The sequence below is a fragment of the Fusarium oxysporum genome, chromosome II (genome assembly GCF_013085055.1).
Source record: "Fusarium oxysporum Fo47 chromosome II, complete sequence".
Classification (NCBI taxonomy): Eukaryota; Fungi; Ascomycota; class Sordariomycetes; order Hypocreales; family Nectriaceae; genus Fusarium; species Fusarium oxysporum.
Genome location: NC_072841.1, coordinates 4,868,210 through 4,881,315, shown reverse-complemented (window position 1 = coordinate 4,881,315; position 13,106 = coordinate 4,868,210). Strand labels below are relative to the sequence as shown.

At 50.1% G+C, this 13,106-nt stretch overlaps 5 protein-coding genes across 5 annotated transcripts; 1 reads left to right on the top strand and 4 right to left on the bottom strand.

Moving 5' to 3' along the window:
• The first annotated feature begins 451 nt into the window (after nt 1–451).
• Nucleotides 452–3,629, top strand: FOBCDRAFT_156064 (coatomer subunit beta'). Its single transcript, XM_031174805.3, has 5 exons — nt 452–752; nt 877–961; nt 1,005–1,889; nt 1,938–2,517; nt 2,562–3,629. Exons 1-5 carry the CDS (start codon nt 735–737, stop codon nt 3,517–3,519), a joined length of 2,526 nt encoding a protein of 841 aa, XP_031051590.1. The 5' UTR covers nt 452–734; the 3' UTR covers nt 3,520–3,629.
• Nucleotides 3,630–4,077: 448 nt separating this feature from the next.
• Nucleotides 4,078–4,594, bottom strand: FOBCDRAFT_197654 (uncharacterized protein; the record flags this gene model as incomplete). The annotated part of the gene is made up of 2 exons (XM_059608879.1): nt 4,078–4,364; nt 4,513–4,594. The coding sequence occupies 2 exons, from the start codon at nt 4,592–4,594 to the stop codon at nt 4,078–4,080; spliced, it is 369 nt and encodes a 122-aa protein (XP_059464252.1).
• Nucleotides 4,595–5,051: 457 nt separating this feature from the next.
• On the bottom strand, nt 5,052–5,818 carry FOBCDRAFT_216325 (uncharacterized protein). The gene has a single exon (XM_054703495.2). It carries the CDS (start codon nt 5,758–5,760, stop codon nt 5,137–5,139), a length of 624 nt encoding a protein of 207 aa, XP_054559470.1. The 5' UTR covers nt 5,761–5,818; the 3' UTR covers nt 5,052–5,136.
• Nucleotides 5,819–6,617: 799 nt separating this feature from the next.
• Nucleotides 6,618–7,895, bottom strand: FOBCDRAFT_177701 (uncharacterized protein; the record flags this gene model as incomplete). The annotated part of the gene is made up of 2 exons (XM_059608533.1): nt 6,618–7,553; nt 7,596–7,895. The coding sequence occupies 2 exons, from the start codon at nt 7,893–7,895 to the stop codon at nt 6,618–6,620; spliced, it is 1,236 nt and encodes a 411-aa protein (XP_059464251.1).
• A 1,317-nt stretch (nt 7,896–9,212) lies between these two features.
• On the bottom strand, nt 9,213–11,205 carry FOBCDRAFT_216323 (major facilitator superfamily domain-containing protein). Its single transcript, XM_031174802.3, has one exon. It carries the CDS (start codon nt 11,045–11,047, stop codon nt 9,290–9,292), a length of 1,758 nt encoding a protein of 585 aa, XP_031051587.2. The 5' UTR covers nt 11,048–11,205; the 3' UTR covers nt 9,213–9,289.
• Nucleotides 11,206–13,106: the final 1,901 nt, after the last annotated feature.

The window sequence follows — 13,106 nt, the reverse complement described above, 5'->3', positions numbered from 1 at the left end:
CATGTACGAAGACGACGCGTGTCGAGATATCTTGGCTGAGTTGTGTGGAGGATCTATAAACAGAATCAGAATATTTTGGGTCAATTCTGCACATGGGTAAATTTGTCTAAGATTTGTCAAGACTCATCTTCACATGGCTAAATGTTTATCGCTGGGGATGTGCAAAGTGATGCCGTACCAGACGGTATAGTGTGTCAACAATTGACCTCACTCAACCGACACTCAACCACGGAAATCAATTAAAGAAAAAAAAAAAAAAAAAAAGGTATACAGATATTACGTAGAAAAAGCTTAATTGATTTCAGCAAGCACTTGATTCTCAATGCCATGATGTCTCATTCAGTTCTGCGACTGTCTCAACCAACTACCCTACAACCCCCTTTTCTGGAGTATCCCTGATAAGAAGGGATAGGGAGGTGGAGCCTGACACATCAGGCCAACACCACATCCATGGCCAGCCTGGCAAGAGCCGCAGGGCACATTTCGGGGAGCTCCAAATCAATATACACAAGCTCAAGCTTTGTCAATTCAAACATCACGATTGATGATTAGCGGTTGACCCTCTGTTTTTTTCTGCTTCCCCCCAAACTCTGTGCACTTGCGACCACTGTCATCCCGCATGGTAGCCTCCTTCAGGGATTCTTAACTTCGACCCCACTACCTCGATATCACCGCCCTTGCTGGACAGCTTGCAACTTCAACTGCGCAACGCGACAGCGACGACACACGACAAGATGAAGTTAGACGTCAAGGTCAGTTTGGGGATCTGTTGAATGCGCCCGACGATTAGCGTCATGCTATTCACAGCGAGCGCACTCAATATCTGCGGCGGCAGCTTTACTTGTGCGATCTGAGCTGACACGTTTCGCAATACAGCGCCAGCTCTACGCTCGCAGTGAGCGAGTCAAGGGCATTGACTTTCATCCTCACGAGCCATGGATCCTCACAACCCTCTACAGCGGTATGTTCACCTCGCAGCTCGAGATCCAATGCTGACAGTATAGGCCACGTCTACATCTGGTCCCACGAAACCCAACAGATCGTCAAGACCTTCGAGCTCACCGATGTCCCCGTTCGCGCCGGTCGATTCATCGCCAGGAAAAACTGGATTGTCTGCGGTTCCGATGATTTCCAACTACGAGTCTACAATTACAACACCTCCGAGAAGATCACCTCCTTCGAGGCGCACCCCGACTACATTCGAGCTATCGCCGTTCACCCCACACAGCCGTTCGTCTTGACTGCCTCCGATGACATGACCATCAAGCTTTGGGATTGGGAGAAGGGTTGGAAGTGTGTGCAGGTCTTTGAGGGTCATGGTCACTATGTCATGGGTTTGGCCATCAACCCCAAGGATACAAACACCTTTGCTTCGGCTTGTCTTGATCGAACTGTCAAGATCTGGAGCCTTGGATCTTCTACTCCTAACTTCACCCTCGAGGCACATGAGACCAAGGGTGTTAACCACGTCGATTACTACCCTCACTCCGACAAGCCCTATCTCCTCACCACATCTGACGACCGAACTGTCAAGATTTGGGATTACACTACAAAGTCCCTGATCGCTACCCTCGAAGGTCACACCAACAACGTTTCGTTTGCCTGCTATCACCCCGAATTGCCCGTCATCATCTCCGGTTCCGAGGACGGTACGATAAGAATATGGCACGCCAACACCTACCGATTCGAGCAATCCCTTAACTACAGTCTAGAGCGAGCTTGGTGTGTCTCGTATCAAAAGGGCAAGCAGGGTGTCGCTGTTGGTTTCGATGATGGTGCTGTTGTTGTCAAGCTTGGTCGCGAGGAGCCTGCTGTTTCCATGGATGCGTCTGGCAAGCTCATCTGGGCCCGACACAACGAGGTTGTCTCTTCAATCATCAAGGGAGGAGGTATGTACACATGTACTGTACCAGTACTGGATTAAGCTAACAAGACAGATGCCTCTATTAAGGACAACGAGCCAATCTCCCTCCCCACCAAGGATCTCGGTACCTGCGAAGTCTACCCCCAAACGCTTATCCACTCCCCCAACGGTCGATTCGTCGCTGTCTGCGGTGATGGCGAATACATCATCTACACTGCCCTCGCCTGGCGAAACAAGGCTTTCGGTTCAGCACTCGACTTTGTCTGGGCCTCCAAGGACAACAGCAACGACTTTGCTATCCGAGAGTCAGCCATGAGCGTCAAGATCTTCAAGAATTTTGTCGAGAAGAGCGGCGGACTCGATGTTGGTTTCCAGGCCGAGAGACTCCATGGTGGCGTTCTTCTCGGTGTCACAGGTCAAGGTGGTGTCTCTTTCTTCGACTGGGCTACTGGTGGTCTCGTTCGAAGAATTGAGGTTGAGCCTAAGCAGGTCTACTGGTCTGATAGCGGCGAGTTGGTGACAATTGCTTGTGAGGATACCTTTTACGTTCTGCGATTCTCTCGCGAGAACTATGTTGAGGCTGTCCAGTCTGGTGAAGTTGAGGAGGATGGTGTCGAGGCCGCTTTTGAGGTTATCACTGACATTAGCGAGTCGTATGTTACCCGTTCCCCTTTAATCTGCCATGCTAACGATATAGTGTCCGAACTGGCGAATGGATCGGCGACTGCTTCATCTACACCAACAGCACTAACCGACTCAACTACCTTGTCGGCGACCAGACCTACACTGTCTCCCACTTCGACAAGCCCCAGTACATCCTGGGCTACATTCAGCGCGATTCTCGAATTTACCTTGCCGACAAGGATGTTAACGTCACTTCCTTCGGTCTGTCCCTTCCCGTTCTCGAGTACCAGACTCTTGTCCTCCGAGAGGATATGGAGACAGCCGCTGAGCTGCTACCAACAATTCCCCACGACCAACTCAACAAGATTGCGCGATTCTTGGAAGGTCAAGGCCATAAGGAGCTTGCCTTGGAGGTTGCGACAGATCCTGAGCACAAGTTTGAGCTTGCACTGGCATTGAATGAGCTTGCTATTGCTTTGGACCTTGCTCGTGAGGCTGATGCCGATCACAAGTGGAAGACTGTTGGCGACGCTGCTCTATCAGCCTGGGATGTCGCCCTTGCTGCTGAGTGCTTCACCCACGCCAAGGATCTCGGATCTCTCTTGCTTCTCCACTCATCAACAGGTGACCGCGATGGTCTCGCTGCTCTTGCGGCTCAAGCACAAGAAGCCGGCTCTCACAACGTCGCCTTCTCGTGCCAATGGCTCCTCGGCAACATCGAAGCCTGCACAAAGATCCTCACCGAGACAGGCCGTCTCGCCGAAGCCGTCCTCTTCTCTCAGACCTACCAGCCCAGCCTGACTGTACCGGTAGTACACGAGTGGAAGGAGAACCTGGAGAAGAACAAGAAGGCCAGGGTGGCCAAGTTGATCGGTGTTCCCGGTGAAGACGACGAGCTCTTCCCCGAGTGGGATGAGTGGCTCAAACTTGAGAAGGAGGGCGGCGTGAGTGTGACGGAGCCCGTTAATGGACAGAAGGCTGAGAGCGAGCCGGAAGCTGAGGATGAGGAGAGTGAGGAGGACGAGGAGTAGAATGTGATATGTGATTTTTATGCTTAGATGGCTGGTGTAGAAAAGGATTGGTCATTTCGTCAGGGTTGCTATGGCATCAATGAGTATAATGAAAAGAAACATGGCAGTTATTTGTGATGTGTGATGGAGTCTTGTGCTGTAGTGACATGTTGTGACATCAATGACATGGCTGTGTTGGTGGACGGGGGTTCAGATGTGCCTTTGTGAAGTGGCTTTATTGAAGGCAAGCCTCAACTGCATCCCGAAATGGTGTTCAGCGCAGTGATCAATCTTGATGTCAGGGTCTAATCTGTATCGAAGCCGTACGAGCTGAAGGTGAGGCTGAGTGATCTCAAAAAGGAAACTGTGCCGTAGACTTGCAGCTTCAGTCACTTCGTGTAAGTCAACCGACATTTCTAAACTCCAAAGAATGAATGACTTGCTATTTTTTTTTTTTTTTTTTTTTAATAACCCATCACCAAACCACTGCAATCTCGCCAACACCACTAATATAATCCATCAACAAAGAATGATAACTGACTGCTCACTCCCACCAACAGCTCCCTCTCCCCATCCATCCTAATACTGCCATCCCTTGGAACTCCCCCCAGGACATCCAGGCGTCCCATACACACCGCCAACAATCCAAAGGATCATGCCAACAAACGGCCAGACTCCCAAACCCCCGACGGTGAGGAGTTTGAACACAGCGAGAGGCCAGTGATGTACGTAGAACTGGTCGACACCCAGAGTTCCGAAGAGGAGGGAGAGAATCATGGCGGTGCGTTCTTGGCGGTAGCATTTCTCTGTACGGGGACGTTCGTCGAAACCGCCCCAGCTTCGGGTGTGGAGGGACGGTTGTTGTTCTGAGGGTGTTAGTAGTTGTTAATGATGTGAGAGCAGGGTACGGAGAAGGACAGAGAGGGAAACGTGGAAGAAGAGAGACGAACCGTCGTGAAGGTAGAGAAGAGCGCTGTCGATCGAGATGATGAAGACGTAGCTTAGCATGATGACCTTTCCATTTGCGAGTTACGAAGAAGATGCCGTTCGTGAGCCCGCGGCCCAACTTGTCGGCGATGGTGAGTTTTGCGTCCATGGTTAAAGTTGTAAGTTGAGAGATTCTGGTTGAGCAGAGAGGGGGACGATATGGTATTTATGAATGATGAAAGAGGCAGATCAAACTGTCTTTGAACCATGAGGAAAGGAGCTCCATGTGGAATTGTCATCTTCTTTGTTGCGGCGTTTGGCAGGATCGAATAAGTGTCTTGTCGTTGAGGGCAGGGATGACAGTGAATGTCATGGAATGTCAACTGTAGCTGGTTGTTTGTTAGTACATGTTGTTTGACACACAATGGAGTGTCTGTGAGTCAATGTAGTCAAACAAAGAATGCCAATCATCAAAACAAGCTTGGACTGTAGTGAGACCAAGCCGATGGATGTGGCGTTACACTCAAACGGTTGGATGATGGACAATCATTAGACTGGATGTCATGACTACATTGAGACGACGTTCACACATGTTTGATGGTGCTCATGATTACATTTGGACGAGGTTTGTGAAAGAGACATGTCTTGTATTAAAAGCAGATAAACTTAAATCTCACAGATAGCCAACCATCTCTCCTCGTCGAAGACCTCTTACAGAGCAGCGACGACAACACCGGCAACAGCAGCAGCAGCGTAGATGAAACCACCCTCACGAGCAGCACCGTTAGTCTCGACAGCAGCAGCAGAAGAGGTAGGAGTAGAAGCCTCGCTCTCAGCAGAAGTCTCCCCACCCGCAGCAGCAGTAGTCTTGTCACCAGAAGCAGAAGTCTTCTCAGGCTTCTCAGCAGTAGTAGTAGCATCCCCAGAACCACCCTTTCCACCAAGAGCAGCAGTAGCGCAGACAGGAACGGCGGTGGCATACTGGCTCAGCTCAGGGCACTCGGACAGCGCAGACTTGATCTCGTCCTCGTTCTTGCTGTACCACGAGAGGATCTGGGAGCTGTAGCTGGCGTAGTCCTTGGAGAGGGAGGCGGGGGTGCTGAAGGAGCAGGGGTCCGTCTGGGGGTTCTCGGTCAGGTCGGAGACGATGGCGGGGGGAGGCGTGGGGAGCGTCTTGTAGACGTCAAGGATGGCGGTTTGGCACTCTCCTGTGATGCCGCCGACGGCTGGGGCGGTTGCGCGGGGAGCGAGGAGATCGCGCTTCATGAGGGGGTGGGCCATGAAGTTGGCGCTCACGGCGGTGGCGAGGAGGGAGGTGAGGATGATGGACTGCATTTTGAAGGTCTGAGGTATCTAAACTTGAGATAGACTGAAGATAGGGAGAGAGTGGTGGTGAAGGGAGAGACAGGCAGAACAAGAGGATCAAGCCATCCTTTAATAGTTTATATTCCCCAGTAAATGGCCTGTCTAGTACCGTAGCTAGTCTCACTTCATTTCCACCCACCGCCCGAAGGATTCACCATGTCTCGCCAATGTGATATTAGTTATGGTCCATGTGCCGTGATCCAGTCACGAATCAGCCCTACAGCATACTCAGGGGTAACGAAATGTTTTGGCGTCAATCAAACCCTGAGCTGAAAGAATAGCGTACAAATTGACCAATTAAACCCACCCAAGCTTGCTGTTGTCTGGGGCTGAAGGCTTGGCGTGCGTTTTGGTGTGGAGAGTGTTTACGTCAAGCTGAGTCTGACCGTTGATTGCCGTGGAATGTAGTATTCGTATCGAGTGCGAAAGAATGCTGCATAGAGTTAAACTCTGGACACAGACTGAGAGAGAGCCGAAAGAGGCAAGGGAATATGCAGCAGAGGGCAGGAAGAGTATGCCTTGTCAAATGACCAATGTAAACAAGCTTCCGCTAAATTAAGCATCACGCTCGTGGCTTGAATGGCTTGCCCCTGAAATTAATACGACTAAATTAACCACAACGCTCTAAACATCAGCCAAGAATCGGCATAATTCCCTCCGAGCATTTGCCATCACAACTGATGTCAATGCTGTAGATCAATGGAGATCGGGGGTTTCCTCGGGAATAACATTACATCCTTCTCATCCTCCTCCTCCACTCTCCAACACATTAGTCTAGCACTCTGTACACATACCCAATTAATTACACATCTGACCCAGTAGATACGCTAATTACACGTCCCAAAATCACTCTGACAGCCCGTCCCACAATGATCACTCGTACTCCCACACCATCCCGCCCTCGAACAACATCCCCATCCACTCTCCGTACACCTCGCGCCCCCATGCGCAGCTCCGCATCTCCCCGGCGCCGCTGGCTCGGGCGTGTCTCTACACGTCCCGAACACAGGCTGACATCCTCTACCGCAGTGATCGCTCGTCCCGCCGCACCAGCCGTTTTGCGAACAGCATGTCTCGCCGTTGGGTTCGCCGCGACATGTTGCGCCGCCGTGTCGTGAGCCGCAGCGACCGTTTGTCGTGGCAGGGAATGTTGGGGACGATGAGGATGTTGATGTGGGGGAAGGGGAGGAGGAGACGGTGCGGTACCAGTTTGATGGGGGGTCTTGGAGACATTGACCTACTGTTACGGCGGTGAAGTTGTTGCGGCGGATGGAGCGGAGCATGTATTCTGTCAGGTTGTAGACTGTCTGATACACGGGATCATGCTCGATGTGAAGCCATTTGTTGGTAGCCGGACTTCTACCCTCGACGGTATTATCCCAGATTTGTTTAGATGTGCTGATCATGTTTGGACTATCGTGTAGATATCCCTCTGTATCCAGATTAAAGTACGTGATATGATACCCGAGTTCATTCAGCCAAGCATCTGTAGTGGCATTACTGGCAGAGTAGGGAGGACGCATGTAAGTAGGGAAGTAACCGAGAATATCAGCAAATGCAATCTCGTTGTAAATCATCTGGTTCCAGAATTTGGAGCGGCTTAAGGTCGTGAGACGTTGATGGGACCATGTGTGACTGGCGATTTGATGGCCGTCTCGAACCATGCGCCGAATGAGAACTGGCCATGGTGTATCTGGATCATTAATAGCGCCCTTCCCGAGGTTGCGACCGGTGATGTAGAATGTCGCTTTAGCATTGTATCGCTGTGATTGTTAGAGAGATACTGAAGTGAGCTTGTGACGTACCTGGAGGAGATTGAGAAGGTCTTCAGTATAAGTATACGGTCCATCATCATACGTCAACGCAATGTCTCCATTGCGGTTACACCGATAAATAGCTTGGCCATACGGAATACTTCCAACTTTCGGGCGAGCTACATTCGTTGTATCAGGGCCACCTGGACGAACGTTTGCGTCGCAGCCAGGACCATACTCGATCTGACACGAAGGGGCAGAGCAGTAAAGATATCCAGTTCCGCACCATCTTCGAAGGTCAGTACGTGATTGAAGGAGGAGTGAGTGACTTACCCAGCGCTGGAACAGCATTCATTTCGTCCGCAGACTGTTCCGAAGCCAGTTCCGCATCGTCCAGCTTGTCGTCTGTCAAGAGAACGACTGAAGAGCGTGCTCCATGGAGATGCGATGGAAAAGCCTACCAGAAAGGCGATAAGGAGAGTGATTGACTTCATGATGAGGGTTTAAACGAATGACTGTAACGAACGGATGCCTTCTAGGCCACTTGATGATCCAGCATTGAACGACAAAGTCATATCTTATATACCCATTTTAGTTGTATGATGCTCAACAGAATGACTTCTTGAGGTCTCAGTGCAGCGAGTTTGAGGAGTAAGCCATTTTAACTTTTGGGATAGCACAGCATAAAACACCACTACTGACAGATTAAGATCGGCTGATGAGACCAATATATTACCAGATATTTTTGAGGCCCGTCAATATCGCAAGCCACAGAGAAAGGATCATCCTTGGAATCAGCTTTAAATAACCACAGTTTGGGTGTTCTTGGGGGAAATCTCGTACTCTTAGATGAGAACCTTATCAACACGTGTCACAATGGCTTACGAACCACATGCTGTGTGAGAAACGGTATCTTCGGAGGTTTTTTTTGTATGCAGAGAATACGAGGAAGCCCGTTGATGCGACCGTTGAGGAAGAAAATGGATTGGCTAAGAGAAGTTGGGTGAAGGGACGGGATATCTTGATGACATGTAGACGATAATGATGCGATAAAGATGAAGCTGCGGCGATCTTGGACTGGAATGAAAGCTCCGTGATCTGGGGTATAGACGGGATGATTTGGCATTTTTGTGGGTTGGACAGAGTTAGACGAGAGGATAAGCTTGTTCCTTGCAGTGTGATGAGATGAGGTGTCTTGCAGCGGGACGACATTCTTGGGGGGGTCGATTGGTGATGAATTCAGATATGCAGGTACGTGTTGGATATCAAAAACTTTTATCAGTTCTTGGCCTTTCTCAGCTGAGGATTTCTTGACAGGCATTGGTACATCTCTGGTTAAATAAATTGACTATCGAGGTACATCAATCATGAGGATCAATTGGGTGTGAGTCTGTTCATGTGGACATCAAATGCAGCTTCGGCCGCTTGGATCAGAATACTAGAAGAACTTGGCTTGTACCCAGAACTGAGGATCGCTGGGCTTCGAGATGGACGTAGATCTTTGGGCGGGTCTTATTGTGCATAACAATTGACCAATCCATGCAATCATGCCCAGACTGACCTCAATTGGGCCTACAGACGGGGTGAGAAGACGACTGACCTCACAGAGCATCAATTAAACTTCAACTAAGTTGATCAATTCATCACATGTTCATAGAGAACTAGAAATTTAAACAAATAGCCCCAGGCCAGATCAATTACCATATTACATCATTACATACAACTTTTAAATACTTTTGACTTTTCTAAGCAGATGCCGAAGAGCGCTCAGCAGCCGCACCAGGCTTCTCGTCCTCAACCAAGTTCTGCTGATCGGTGAGCTTGGGGTTACGCAAGCACAGCGAGAACGCGATGAGAGGAACACAAAGACAGATACCAGTGATGGTAAGCAGGCGCTGAACATGCTTATACGCATCAATCATGGCATCACGCTCGTCAGAACCAACAGGGAAGTCGAGAATGGCAGACAGAGGTTGAGAGTAGGCGTACACTGCGAGAGTCTCGTTTCCGAAGCTGGAGAAACTCTGGGCAAGTCGCACAGGGAGAACTTGGGTCCAGATGGCACCGGAGACGGCGTTTCCAAAGGCCGAGCCGACCTGGTACAGCGCGAGGTACAGACCTGTCATGACGGCGAGTCGCTCGTGGGTAACGTAGGCTTGGAGTGAGGCTTGCGCGGGGTATGGGAACATACCACCCGCGATACCGAGGAGAATCTGTGCACCAATGACACCAGATTTGTTGTCGGAGCTGGGGTCGCCGCGGTATCGGATGAGAAGACCGAAGGCGACGAGGAAAAGGCATGTTCCTGCTACGATGAAGACCTTGAAGCGGCGCACCTTGTACACGATAAGACCGAGAATTGTGCCGGTGATGACACTCGCGAAGGAGTAGAGCGACTGCACCCGTGTAGCGGCCTTGATGCTGAAGTTGAAGGAGACCTGGAGAACGGTGTAGAGATAATCGCCCTGCATTGTCCACGCAAAGTTGAGCATGCATGCGATTCCCATGGGGGCCCAGACGGAGCGATCCTTCATGTGGTGGAAGGGCACCAAGGGGTGAGGAGCGCGGAGCTCCCATACGACGAAGACGGGAATGCAGACGAAGCCGATGACAAGGGGGGCTACGACCTGAGGGTCTGACCATTTGCTCTCGAAACCTCCTGCGATGGTGAGGGGGACGAGAAGGAGGGCAAAGACGGCGATGAGGAGGATTACGCCGATGATGTCAAGAAGCCAGAAGAGCTCGACGGTTAGTTTGTTGAAGCCGAGCTGTTGGAATGAAGAGCGGTAGCCGACGAGGTGGCCGGCCTTCTTTGCGCGGTGTCCAACGACGAGAAGACTGATGATGAGAGGGAGGGCGCAGACGGGGTAGATGATGCACCACATGCCGATTCCCCATCGCCAAGTCGTGGCTCCAAGGACAGCTTCTGTGACATCACCGCTGACCCAGGTGTTGATGATAAAGGGCAGAGCGGGGATGTAACTAAAGAACAAACGCGATCGAACAGAAGTGATATCTCCAATGATGACTTCCACAAGTAAAAGAATCATGGTATACCCGATCTGGTAAATGACCGCACCAGCAGAGTACGTATCCAAATTCTGCGCCGCGGCCTCAATGACAGTTCCAATAGTATAAAAGAACACAGAAATGCAGATAAGTTCCACACGGCCAAACACATCTGCGATCTTTCCTGCAGTAGGTTGCGCAGCAGCTGCGATGACGGCGCGGAGGGTATTAACGGACGATTGAAGCGAGTGCTCCTCGAAGCTGTTCAGTGCGGAGGGCTGGTAGGCGTAGCGCACGGTGCCGTCGAGGCCGTAGGCGTAGGCGATGAGGAAGACACCAAAGAAGATGAAGATGCGGTCGGTGAGGGTAATCACCTCGGACATGGCCTTGATGCGCTGGACACCGGGGGATGTGATGTCCCGGACGGCGTCGGCGGCTGAAGTGGGGACTTCATGGCCGTGGTCGTTGTCGGGGGTTTTCTCTGGGGTGGACATGGTGAATCTCGAGAGGAGTTCATGCACTGAGAGAAGGATTCATGCAAACAGAGGGGAGAGCATGGTGGAGGAGTTGATGGGGGGAGGACGGAAGGTTTATAGGATGTGAGGGTAGATCCACTCAGATTGATTAGATAACTTTAACGTGCCGAGTGAAGACTTTTCGGAGGATCTGATAGGGAGGGGCGTCATGCGAGTTTGTGAACCACTGATGCGCTATATTAGTATCGTCCGTAGCGTGCAGCGACGGGGATTTTTGGTGATGATGATGGTGGCGGATGATGTCTACTTGCACTCAATTATGCGCACTATCTTACTGCCAGCGTTACTGTACTTGAGACCATCGTAGATTACAACCCGTGAAGGGAGTTTCTGATCTTCAACACAATAAACTTTCGTATAAACACAGAGTTTCAATGATTAGCGACAGCGACTCTTCAGTCTTGGCGTTAGTCAAGTCAGCCGAGTGTAACAAAACCCACTGATCCACAGACATATTTGCCTTCCCTGTCAAATCACAGAGGACAAGGATGTTTAAACAGCTGCCTGCGGTTTCGCCGATGCATCCTCCAAAAGGAAGGGATCTTCAACCCTCGGCGCTGTCCGCAGAATGCAACGTTCGCTCTGGTCCACAAAATCCCAGCGAGCGAAGGGTTAAAAAATCTGATAGTGCACCCGGATGACGCGGATATAAGCTGCATTGGGTTAAGGGACTGATTGATAACATGCCACTCGAGAATCCGCCTCTTGGCTGGCAATTCGAGGACCCAATTGCAAGAAGCTGTGCGTAACCTAAGCTTCTTGGTGGACGGACGAGTTCCTCTTTGGGATATCATTCCACGTCGTCGGGTCCCGAAATTCCTTGGCGGATATAAAAATTTTGATGGAATATCCACAGAGCTTGGTCTAGAAGGGATCTAGGGGACGGGCTATCGGATATTAGGAGGTTTGGACACGCGACTTTATGTCAAAGTGCCGCGGATGAGATAAATCGCCGGCCGAGGAAAACATGTCGGCGAAGAATTGAGGCGAGGCGTGGGGTGAAGAGACAATGTGTCAGTGAACGTGGGATCGATCTGATAACGTCTCATTGTGAATTGGATGTGCATCAACCCACTTGGTCGTCGATCTCAGCTGCATCACATCCACTACAGCTTTGATCCTTCGATTTATTGTTCTTGCGACATCGTATGATGTCGGTTCCTCGGTTGGGCTAGTCTTGGACGTTGTGGAATGCGTTTCTTGGCATAGCATTGAGTTTTTTTTTTTACTCAAGCCACTAGACACAGTCTCAGGTTAAGCATTCCAGTGGTGTCTTAGCGTCGGTTCGCTGTCTAATCTTATCTGATCAATCATGTTCGCCGATCGGTAAAGAGTTTATGCGCCGCGTCTTGGCCGCAGAGCTATTGGCTTGGGCTCAATATTTGGGGAGAAAATTCTGTCTAGCTTGCCACAAGTCGCTTGGCCGAAGAAATCTGTCTCTTAGCAAACAGTGAGGTCCTCTTGGCTTTATTCAGTTGCGGGCAATCCTTTTGTGCGACGCTGTATCACTGTGCTTATCTAAGTGAAATTATGAGGACTATGCCATGTTTGGCACTGTGCTGTTTTCTGACTTGCCAATCACCAAAACCGAGTTAAGAAGATCAAAATGTATTCGGTTTGAATCTATAGACAATCTGAAATCAGATAGCTAAGCCAAAAGTTTGAGATACAAGCAAAAACAGTCATCATGCATACCGACAAGTCCATGAATTGTCTTCCATTCAATCACTGATACTGAGCAAATATAAAGCCAATTGTTTCCTCTAAATTGGCAAAGTTTAATTCTAGTGCCTGTGAGATTCATCTGATTTCACTTTGTGACGTTTGATTTCCCTATGAAAAGTTTCATGTCAAGCTTGAAAACAAGCCAAGCCTCTGCCTAGTCAGCAATCCGTGTGCCTTTTACAAGCTTGACATTATAGGTGTAAGAGATTGAGAGAAATTGTCTGAGACGGATGAAATACACTGATAGAAGTGTTGAGAGCGAGAGGAATCATCGATCATCATCCAGCTGACA

Bases quoted from the DNA above. Each gene is read 5' to 3' on its own strand.
- FOBCDRAFT_156064 (XM_031174805.3), top strand. The intron at 1,890-1,937 runs GTATGTACACAT...CTAACAAGACAG, and splicing joins TTCAATCATCAAGGGAGGAG to ATGCCTCTATTAAGGACAAC. The intron at 2,518-2,561 runs GTATGTTACCCG...CTAACGATATAG, and splicing joins ATCACTGACATTAGCGAGTC to TGTCCGAACTGGCGAATGGA.
- FOBCDRAFT_216325 (XM_054703495.2), bottom strand. From the start codon at position 5,760: ATGCAGTCCATCATCCTCACCTCCCTCCTCGCCACCGCCGTGAGCGCC.
- FOBCDRAFT_216323 (XM_031174802.3), bottom strand. From the start codon at position 11,047: ATGTCCACCCCAGAGAAAACCCCCGACAACGACCACGGCCATGAAGTC.